The 11,861-nt window shown below is 32.8% G+C and overlaps 1 protein-coding gene across 1 annotated transcript in view; it reads right to left on the bottom strand.

Annotated features, from left to right (window-relative positions):
- Positions 1–8,894: 8,894 nt before the first annotated feature.
- The window catches only part of LOC145279717 (enoyl-CoA hydratase domain-containing protein 3, mitochondrial-like), a 42,480-nt gene continuing 39,513 nt past the window's right edge, over positions 8,895–11,861 (bottom strand). The window contains exon 10 of the mRNA XM_080131005.1: positions 8,895–10,398. Coding sequence (XP_079987131.1) covers positions 10,296–10,398 — 103 coding nt within the window. The 3' untranslated portion in view covers positions 8,895–10,295. The remainder of the gene's footprint in view (positions 10,399–11,861) is intronic.

Genomic DNA, 11,861 nt, shown 5'->3' with positions numbered 1-11,861 from the left:
ATATATATATAGCCATGTTATATATCATTTTGAAGCGCGTTTTTCTCTCTACCAAATCGTTTTAGTCGTTACCATTCTCAATCTCTTCATAAATTTTTTTGCAGACTTTTCAACAGCATGGACAAAATTCAAATCTGCACGATTTTCTTGATCCATTTCAAACTAGGCTGAAAAGCTGCCGAGACAGCTCGTAATATGAATGTTGCATTTGGCCCAGGAACCACTAACGAATGTGTGGCACAATGGTGGTTCAAGAAATTTTGCAATGGTGACGAGAGCCTTAAAGATGAAGACGGTCACGACTGGCCGACTGTGGGTGATAATGAACATTTGAAAGCCTTAATTGAAGCTGATCCTCGCAAAACCACACAAGAAGTTGCTGTTGAACTCGAGTCGACCACTCAACAGTCGCTCGCTAATTAAAGTAAATAGGGAAGCCTAAAAAGTTGAATAAATGGTTGTCGCATGAATTGAACGATAATAAAAAAATCATCATTTTGAGGTGTCTTCTACGCTCCTTCAGCACAACAAAAACGACCCATTTCTCGAGCAGATTGTGACATGTGATGGGAAGTGGATCCTCTATGACAACCGACGATGTTCAGCACAATGGTTGGATGTCAGGGAAGCTCTACAACATTTCCTGAAGTCAAAATTGCACGAAAAATAGGTTATGGTGACTGTTTGATGGTCTGTAGTTGGTCTCATCCATCGCAACTTCTTGAATTCAGGCAAAACTATTACGGCGGAGAAGTACTGTTCAAAAATTGATGAAATACATCAGGAGCTCCAACATATGTGCCCGAAATTGATCAATATGAAGGGACCAATTTTCCTCCATGACAATGCTTGCCCGCATGTTGCTCAATTAATCTTGCAGAAGCAGAACGAATTGGCTTACAAGACTCTGCCTCATCCACCATAGTCACTAGACTTCTCACCCACCAATTATCACTTTTCCAAGCATCTCAAAAACTTCTTGCGCAAAAAATGCTTCAAAAGCCAAGATGATGCCGAATCGGCCTTCAATGATTTTATCACTTCCAGAACTCTGGATTTCTATACTAATGGGATAAATAAACTTGTTTCTCATTGGCAAAAATGTGTCGATTCTAATAGTTCTTATTTAGGTTAATAAATTTTATTATGAAAGGAGTTATTATCTTTTGAATTGGACATCAAAAACGACATTATTTTTGCACCAACCTAATACATCATAAATATTTGTTTTCATTTTTGTTTCTTCTTGGGGGGAAAGGAATTATAGAAAAACACCAAAAGTTTTACAATTCAAACTGGACAATATGCATACTTCTGTTTGAAAAATAATGACCAATTTCAGAAGTGCACATTCATTTAGTTCATGGGAGCCACATTTACCGAAATTTTTCACCTTAATCATTTTCTACCTCTTTTTTCTTCTGAGTGACTGTCGTTTAATTGTTATGACATTCCATTTTTTGTAATAAATAATTTTACTAAGAATTCTTTATAAGGTTTGGTTTCGGTTTTGATTATAGCTGACTTCACTCAAATAATCTATTTTTTTATAAACAATTTTACCAAGAATTCTAGATAAGTTTTGGTCTCGGTTTCTATTACAGCTGAAAGAACTCAAGTTATATATAGATACATATATTTTTTCCTTTATAAGTTTTGGTTTCAGTTTCGATTCAAGCTCATGCATCTAAGTCATATGGATATATTTTTTTTTTATTTCTGAAATCACAACTTTATCTAAAATATAAAGGGCAAAAATCTGTTTAAATATATGTATGTATGTATGTTTGTATGTCTTCCTAAAACTTTCGACAGAAGCAACAGCTTTTCACAAGATCAGTATCATTTTGAAGCGCGACCCTTCGGACGACAAATATCGAAAAATTGGCCAAAAAACATTAATTCCTTCTGTTGTATAGGGAGGTGGATCAAAACATCATATGTTGTATGAGAGATGGATTGGCCCCAAAACTGTCATATTACATAGTGAGGTGAGAAATATTGTTCTTATAACATCTGTTATAAACGTATAAATTGTATGCATGTTTGTTTAGCCAGAGGATATGATATCGACATATAAACTGAGTCATGTTGTATCAGAGAGTTATCACACGGGTATATATTACAGTTCATATTGCATAAGGTATCATTTTTTATAAGAAGAATAATATATGCTTCATATCTTTCTTTCTTCAAGAGTTCTTCTATTTTCACTGCTGATCTCCATGATGAAACATGAAACGACCAACCATAACCAATTGAGACCTTTGTTCTTCCTTCTTTTGTGAAATCACAGAACAACAATTTATATTTTTAAAATATAAATTTATTTCAGTTGTCTCAAATGGTCTTCACAAGAATTTGCATTTCGTCTACATGCTTAATCTTCACAGCCTCGTTTCCTAGCCGTCTGTTCACTCCCGTGACCAAACTCCCACTCTTTGACTCTAACTTCCCGACCTCCTGACTTCAGTTCCGTTACGTCATCATTCAAAAAGCATATATATCCCTTACGTGTGACCTTTCCACGTCTGCCTGTCCAAGGTTATTTTGTTTATTTAACCTAGCTAATTCATGTAAACATCTTCAGCTAAAACCCATTGCTACACTTTATTCTATAAACAATAAATAATTCCTAATATAAACTATTTTAACAATATCATTGAATAGATAGATAAATAGATAGATAGACAGATAGATCGATAATAACTAATTAAATTTTAACAATGTTAATTATCTAACACTTCACCCTCAACTGGGCACTTTCCTACAGGGAGGGGTAGCAAAAAATCGTTCCTTCATGACAATTTAGCCAAACATGCATGTGCAAAAAAACTTTTTTTTAATTAGTTTAGAAATAAAAAATAAAAAATAATTTCGCTCACACGGTCATAGACCAGTCAGTATTATCTTAAGATTGCACTTTGAGCTGACATATTAGATTTTTTTTTTTTTTTTTTTTTTGGTTTTTAAAGTTTAAATATTGAAACTGGGTTATTTGTGCCATTTTTTCGTTCATTTTTTTTTTATTTTTCCATCACATTTGCTGCTTTTTTTTGTTTTTCCGATTTTTTAAATAAGTTTTAACATCGTTCGATTATTCTTTATTTTGCATCACGTTCACTGTCTTTTTGTTGTTTTTTTATGTTTAAACAGAGTTATTGCGTTCACTAATTCTTTATTTTCCATTTTGTTTTAATTTACCCCCCCCACACACACACACATACCTCCAAACACCTGGACAATGCTGAGTACCCCCGCAAGTAATATATAAAGGGCAAAAATCTGTTTAAATGTATGTATGTATATAAGTATGTCAGGTTATGTCATATGCTACTGGTACCATGTAATACTACCTGCCTCATGGTCGGGTTACCTGCGACTAAACTGGTTCCCCCAACAGACTTGTTTGGTGAGGAGGGCGGCTAGTCTCCCTGAAGGATTAAAAATAAGACCTTCCAAAGGGCGAATAAACCCCTTTTTTCGGGGTCAATAGCCAACTAGCACCGTGTATATTTGTGTGTGTGTGTGTGTGTGTGTGTGTGTGTGTGTGTATATGTGTGTTGGGGTGGAGAGGGCTCCCGTAAGCCGTGGTGAAGGCAACCTTTCTAGGAGAAGCAAATCTCTGATTTAAAAAAAACATAAAGCAGAAGACCAGTACCCGCATTAAGCTAGTCTGCAGTTTAACTTGTTGCTGGCTATCTTGCTCTTGCTTGTTGCTGGATCTCAACATTTTGAACCGAGAGAGAGACTTAGCTATCATACAAAGCTAAGGCTCTATAACATCATCTTTGTATAGATACTCCCTCAGGCATTTGTCTATTAAAATGGTCCTGTGGCGATGGAAGTCATTTTTGGGCTTGTGGACTTTAAGTGTCTGAGGAAGTGGCACTCGTCTGACAAGATGTTGCAATCATCATGTATGTATGTATGTCTGCCTAAAACTTTCGATAGAGGCGAAGGATTTTTACAAGATTGGTATCATTTTGAAGTTCAAACCTTCGGATGACAAAAATTGAAAAATTGGCCAAAAACATTAATTCCTTCACCCTAAACTGGGCATTTTTCTACAAGGAGATGTCGCTTTTTTCGCCGATATTTTCGAAAGTCATCCCCTCTTTCCGATTGTCTAGCCTTAATTTAAACCTACGTCACTTCCGGTTTGGCGATGGGCGCAATAGCAAACATGTCACTTTTTTTTTTTTTTACATTATTTTCCTCCTTCATGGTTCGGGTTCGAGCCTGCCTGCCTACTACACACCTCCAAACACCCGGGCAACACCGGGCATCCAGGCTAGTAATAAAATAAGGGTCCCCCATGTGATAATGGTGATTGTCATGTGGTAGACTTTGTTGTTGAATGATTAATATCTAGTAAAGTAAAATGATAATAACATCATTTAACATTATTTAATAGAATCAATATATGACGCTTCTGCATTTTAAGTGGATATCTAACAAATAAAAATAATGCATTTTAAGTAAAAACACTAGTATGTACTTACTTGCCATGTCAAAATTAATATAATTCTAAAAATTACAAAAATATGATCAAGCATAATTATTATAATTGCAAGTAAAAATCAAATTTATTGAATAATGCCGTTTTATCGTATTTGTTATGTTTGAAGAGTTCTCAGAATCCAGGGAAGGTAACTGTAGTCAATCAGTTTGACCAAATAAATCTAATCCTTGCACGGCCAACAGACTTTGTTACATCTTCTATTCATTTCATTTTCGTTATTTAAATAACTTGCTATTATTTTGGTATGCAATTTTTTTTCTTTTTAAGTTTCTTAAAATGCTTCTAAAAGAAGTTTTGATGCAATAGCGAAATTCGAAATTTTTAATATTGAATTTCAAGGCAAATCAATGGTCTCTACTTACTTGTGATGTTACAGTAATGAATATATGTTCCCAAATAACACTTAACATAAGCTGACTTACCTCCCTTGTTTCGGTTAAATTCCATGATTTCAAATAAGAAAATGGCAGATCAAGAATAGCTGTTTTGTTTTTTTTTTATGTAAAAATAATTCTAGCTAATTTTCTACCTTATCATTTTTCGTAGTTTTTTAAGTTTTTACTAATTCCGACACGATAAGTTGGTACGTATTAGTGTTTTTGGCGCTTCTACACTATTAGGACGAAATTTCGGAAATCATAATACTGAATTTCACATGAAAACAATGGTATCTACGTACCCCTCGTATTTTTAAGATGATTATATCCAAAAATTACGAAAATCGATAGAGTAGAAAATTATTTATTAAAGAAAAAAGTAGAATTTGAAGAAATCGATTGTAAAACACAGGGGAGTTCAAAAGGGAGGTAATTTTCCGTTTTGATTTAAAAAAAAAAAAAAAAAAAAGATGGCCACAATTTTTCACCTGCCAACATGATTAAAGTTGTATTTTTTTTTTTTTTTAATGATTTAGTAATATTCAGGTAATTTTGACTGCATGATTTGGAAGCTACCAGTGTAATTTATTAGAACTGACAAAAAAATCAGTAGAAATCATTGTTTTTTATCTGAAAACTCCATTTATCGACTACAAAATTTCGTCCTAATAGTGCAGAAGTGTCGTGTTGGCACTTAAAATGCAATATTTTGATTTTTTTAGATATGCACCTATTCACAAGCACAGAATATATTTCCTATGCACACAGGAGTGTGATGATAGAGATTCAACCTTGGATCCTGATTGGTTATTGTACCTATTTACAATGCCTCCCCACGGGACAGCGTTAGACACCAGGGTCGTTTTTTAACGTGGAGAAAAGGTACAAAAATAAAAATTGTCTCAGTCGTGAAGGATTTCTCCTCCACTGAAAGAGAACAAGAAATGGAAGTGCCGCATCTGAAGACAGATACTACACTTTGATCTTGGCATTTATTAGTTCGCTATCTTAGAAACGTTGCTTTTGCTCTCTTATTCTAGAGTGCATAGAATTTTAAGGGAAATAATTAATTCATTTAAGTCTGATGAGTTATTGCCCTTTGATTAAGATAATTTCGGTGACTTAAACATAAACTAAAAGGTGTTTTCCTTATTTTTTCATCCTTATGCTTTTTTCATTGACTAAATGCAAAAGATTATCCACCTTTTAAATAGTGGCAAAATGAATTAAATCAACCTTATTCATGGAGGGTGGGAAAAAAGTTACTGCAAGCATTATATTTTTAATTATCTAAAAAAAGACATTTTTTTAAAGTTTAGAAGGGTTTTTTTTTACTGTTGTTCATCTCAAACAAGGCACATTATCACTTGGACGTAAGGGACTACTATTTGGGATCGTATCTGCTTGGGATTATGTGGCGAAAATTGTGGGAACACAGGCTTACCTCTTAAACGGCCTCGGTGTGCGCTTTGCCAACGCAGCGTCATGATGCTGAAAAGGGTCCAAGATGGTGCCTGCAGCCTTATATAACAATGCAGTATCGCAGAATCTCATGTGCTCTCGCGCGCATATGCAAATATGCAAATTTGGAAACTCTGTCTTTTATAAAACAGGCCACTGGAGCAGATGGGGCAGACGTGAATACGAGTCTACGGAAAGTACCGGCAGACAATGCTGCTGCAGTGAGCTGAGGTTTTGTGTACTCTTTTTTTTTCTTTGCAACAACAGGAGATGAGGTATTTGTCTGTTCACATTACATTTAAACTTCTGTGTGTTTGTACAGTTAAGGAAGCAGGAAACAGGGGGCGAATTCTAAAGTCTAGCAGTCTGGGGAAAGAAGCTATTAAAGTAAAAACTTTCTGGTATCTAGGGACCTCTACAGTAAAGGGGGGGGTCTGCTAAATGGGTTTGTCAGGTGTATGTACGTCAAAGGGGTTTAAGTGCTATAAGTTCATCAGAGCACATTCGATTAAAGTGTTTTTAAAACAGACACAGAGATGCAACATTGCAGTGATGGGACAGAGGTTTGAGCTTGGTTGATTATACGAGATTTATTAGTAGGCTTTTTTGGACCCTATCTAAGAGGGACAGACAAGTGGTAGATGTACCAGCCCAGATGTGGTAACAATACTTCATGCATGGGTGAATGATGGCTTTGTAGAGATACAAAATACTCTCAGGTGTAAGTAATTTTCCAGAACATTAGCGGGAACCCACCATCTTTGCAACAACCTTGCCAATGTCCTCAATGTGTTTGGTCCAATTCAGAAGTACACGAATCTGATTCAGAAGCAAGGCTATCCTGTCAACAAAAGCATGCAAAACCAAACATAGCAGCTTCAAACAATGGCGTTGCAGAGGGACTGGCAATAAAGGAAATTTCTAGCACTCAGCATTTTGTAATGGAAAAATTTTAAAGAATTCAAAATTTCCAGATGCAACAATATTTTGAAAATCAACAAAAAGAAAAGTGATCATTTGTGTACAAATTTCTTTACTTGAAAAAAATATTTTAGTATATTTAATAAGTTTGTATTAAGATGCATTTTATTTTAATCATTTTGTATATGTGACCGATTAGAATAATTGAAGTGATGTCGAGTGAATATCCAAGACAGTTGTATCAAAGAGATTTTGTAGATGCTAATGTCACAGATGATCCCCTGTTAAAAGCTGTTAAATGAAATGTCCTTCTGGGGTGAAAACAAAAGAGCAAACAACGGTATTGTTATGTAATAAAATATACCTTTTTCTTTTGGCTGAATTGGAAACAGATTAAAGAGAAGTAAAGACAGTAAACTTCCTAAAATGTACAGTGCCATGCTTTGTAGTAGATTCCATTGCAGGTTGGGAAGCAAAGTAGCAGCCATACGATATCTGATTTGTATGGCTCCTAAACTGAACTGTTTTTGTATCTGTGTGACTGTGCTTCAATTGGTCGATGTGGTCCAATTACTCAGCACCTAACTCTGTTTACATCAACAGAAAATAGTGCATCAAAACATGCATAACAAAACATACTAAAATCACAGAAGAACGTTCTTAAAATAGGCTTGTGACTAATGAAAAGGACTGGTGGTGTGTAAACTCTAAACTGGGTTGTAGGTGTAATACTTACTTTGCCTCAGGTGTTGATAAGGCACATGTTTACTTGTCTAATGTTTGACATAAATTGAGACAAACAAAGCCATCAGTATTGTTGCCATATAAGTGCCAGTGCATCAGCCACTTGTCTCTCTTTTTATAAGACAGGGTCGAAAATAGAAAACAGCAAAATCCCACCCCTTCACTGTAGATGTTCCTAGATGTCAGAAAGCTTTCTACTCTAATAGTTTCTTTCCTCAAAGTGCTAGACTTTGGAATTCCCTCCCTGTTTCCTGCTTCCATGAATTGTAAAAGCATTCAAAAATTCAATGTAATGTAAACAGACAACTTGCTGCTTAACTCCCTACTTACGGTTCCCTTGTAAGTATGGTCCCTAATTCACAGTAATCCGTTATATGCCAGTGGCAATTTGCCTTGTTTAGGGTGAATATGAATAAAACAAACAAATGTTTTGAAAAAACAAAAAAACTGCAGCAAATTATATTCAATTACGATCAACATTATAGATAAAATGTTGTTCATCATGATAGAGGATAACTCTGCCCACTTCACGCTGAAACCAATAAAATCATTAATAAAATTCACAATCCATTTTGTAATCCAATCATATTTAGTAAAAAAACTCATTAAAATAAAAAAATAAAAAATGAAGGACATTTTTGAGCTATAGTAAAAAAACAAAAAAAAAAATACATCAGAAAAGATTTATATTTGTTGATGAGTTCTGTCCGTGGACTGAATTGAATAACTCAAAAGAAAATCTATTACTTTTGAAAACTATCTTCCATGCGTCCATTATCACCATTTTGGAGTCAAGTTATTTTTGTTAGTAAAGAGAAAACATTATATGCAAATTATTCAGCTTAAATAAATTATCACAAATAAAATTAATTTTAAAAAGTTCATAAAAAATATGTTGTTTATTCATCTCATTTCAAAATTACAATTTTCATATTACACGTCGATTCACTTTTCAATTTCATCATAATTTATTTATGATATTAGCTTTATTTAAATCATAACAAAAATCATATTTGGTAATTTCTTCATTCTTTGGGACTTTACATCAATCAGCTTCATGTTGGAAAATTTTTGCTTCTCTTTAACAATAATCAATTCTTCACCAAATAATGTTTTTTAATGTGTGCATGTGTGTGAGAGAGAGAGAGAGAGAGAGAGAGAGAGAGAGAGAGAGAGAGAGAGACAGACAGACACACACACACACACACACACACACACACAGAAAGGAAAATTAGTTTAATACTGGAAAGAATAAAAACAAATATGGGGATTTTACCAGTTTTGTTCAGATCAACAAATATCTTCAAAAAATGAAAATGTTCATTGATCCAAACAAAACTGTTAAAGTCCCACATTTGTTTTTTGTTTTTTTTATTTCGTCCTGCATTCAATTCTTTTCTGGCTTGCATATATTCTGTCTCCACAATTTTTAATTTTGATATATCACGTATTTTATCCTCAACTATTGATTCTTTGTATGACATCAGAAATATTTAATTTTATTTCTGTTATCCCAGGGATTGTTAAAGTAACAAGAAAAAAACTGGAAACTTTGAGTAGGATGATTGCATTTCTTATCACACATACACACACAAAAAGTAGTCAAACAATTTTATTAATACAGTGATTAGTCAATTGATTTTTAAAAAGTAAATACAAAAATATTTTTTGATAAAGTTTGAGAAACGTTTTTAACCTATTTTTGAAAAAATCGATTGCAATTTGTTGCTGATTTAATTTTTGGTCTTCAAATTTGTAAATCCGCAAGAAACCAACAACCATAAAAAGTTTCCATTTTTTTTTTTCTTTTTTCAAATCACATCAGTGATATTTACGTATTTCAAATATTGCGTTTTACAAATTAATATTAGAATTTCTAAAATTATACTTTGTAGTAATATTTTTAGTAGTTTCCTAATGTATGATCACTTTTTATTTAAAGTGAAATAGGTTTCTCAATTACTCCAAAACAAATTGGTTTTATTTTTTATTTATTTTAGTTTTTTATAAAGGGTTTGCAGATGAGGTTAGGTTATCTTCCTTTATCAGAATTATTATTTCATACTTATGTCCCTTAAAATCTCCTCTAAAATTTCACTACTCTATTATCATAAACCGGTCAACTTTCTATAAGTAACTTATTTAATATTATTCTTTACAAAATGGTGATTGTTTTTAAGTAAGAATAAGTTGTTTTGGAGTAATGCCAAAAGCCATTTTGCCATAAATAATAAACTACCATAGATAACAAAATTATTGTCTTCTTGTTAATTGTGAGTCCATTGAGGTCGTCGCTTTTGAAGAAAGGCACAAATTCCTTCTTGTCCATCTTCTTTACTCAAGTTAGACACCATTATCTTTTCTGTATAACTGAAAAAGAACAAAAAATGTTTTTAAGTTACTGCCAATATTTTACCTTAGCATCATTTTATTTTTTTAAATTTCCAAATAAAGCATCCATAAAGAAAAACTTCTAAAAATAGTAAAAATAAAGTAAAAACAAAAAAATTCCCATAAGGACATATTTCTAAAATGTATGAGCATGAATGCTGAAAAAATACTTTGTAAATCATAAAATTTCTAATAGGTAGGAATTAAACAAACAAAATATTTATTCAACAAGTGCAAGGTGTTTTTTTAGAAGTGATGAACATTGACATTTCTATTTTCTTTGATTGACATTTCTATTTTCTTTAACTGCAGATTTGGCAACTATCAGTTATTTTGGGTTCAGCTTAAATTGGCAACTAATCATACAGGATACAGCCACATGCTATACAGCATGCGATACGATCAATTTACTGAGAGAAACATTTCATAAATTTCATAAAATGGATCTGTCACGTGATCATGTGATTTAACCCCATTAGATTATTTTCTTTGGGAATATGTAAAGTCTTATGTCTACACTGATGAATAAGACACAATAGACCACTTTGAAGACAATATTCAACACGTTATTGCCGTAATACAGCCTAATTTAATGCGTAGAGAAAACGTGGCACATACAATTGGAAAAAAATAATTGGTTCAGTCTTTAAGGAGCTCATTATGTAAATAAATACTTATGTATCTATTTACTTTCTTCCTTAAGAGAGAAAATTGTTTCAAAAATAATTTGCTTTTTGCAAATACTTTTTATATGAATCTAAAAATAGATTTGCCAGAGAAAAACCTCTTGATCGAAACTTATGAGTAAATTCATTTTATTGTTTATTTTAATAATGTCACAACAGATTTTTACAATATTTTGCATTGACGAACCCAGTAGTTCATTTGTGTTGATGTTGGTTTAATAGCAAATTAGTATTAGGAGCAAGTAATCATACATTATTTAGTCATACAACGGGCCTTATGTGCAAAAAAATTCTGGCACAATTAAAATGTTCAATTTGGCTCCTGCTAATTCAAGCAATTTACACATTGTTTCTATATGACAAACAGCAGGAGCAGTCAGTCGTACATTGATCAGGCATAATTTTGGTCATACATTTTTAGTAAAATCCCATGAAGGTAGATTGTTCTCATTCCATTAGCCATGATGAGGTAAAAGTGTTAATTTTATGTTATCCTTAGTTATTATTGCTTGTAGTAAAGATTGAGTTGTAGATCTCTAGAAGACTTTCACTTGCAATCGTTAAACAATACTCTTAAACGTTAAACCAAGATGAGAATACTAGCTTGAATAGTCCAAATAATCCAAATGACAAAGTTTTTAAATCACCATTTTTTACATAATTACCCCAAAATTTTATTAAATTTGGTTTTAAATTATTCATATTTGACAAATTATTTTTTTTTAAACAAAAAATGTCATTTAAGTAGATTCAAAT

This window comes from Euprymna scolopes, chromosome 7, assembly GCF_053919585.1.
Source record: "Euprymna scolopes isolate OS-2025 chromosome 7, ASM5391958v1, whole genome shotgun sequence".
Taxonomy (NCBI): domain Eukaryota; kingdom Metazoa; phylum Mollusca; class Cephalopoda; order Sepiida; family Sepiolidae; genus Euprymna; species Euprymna scolopes.
This window is presented reverse-complemented; position numbering and strand designations above follow the sequence as displayed.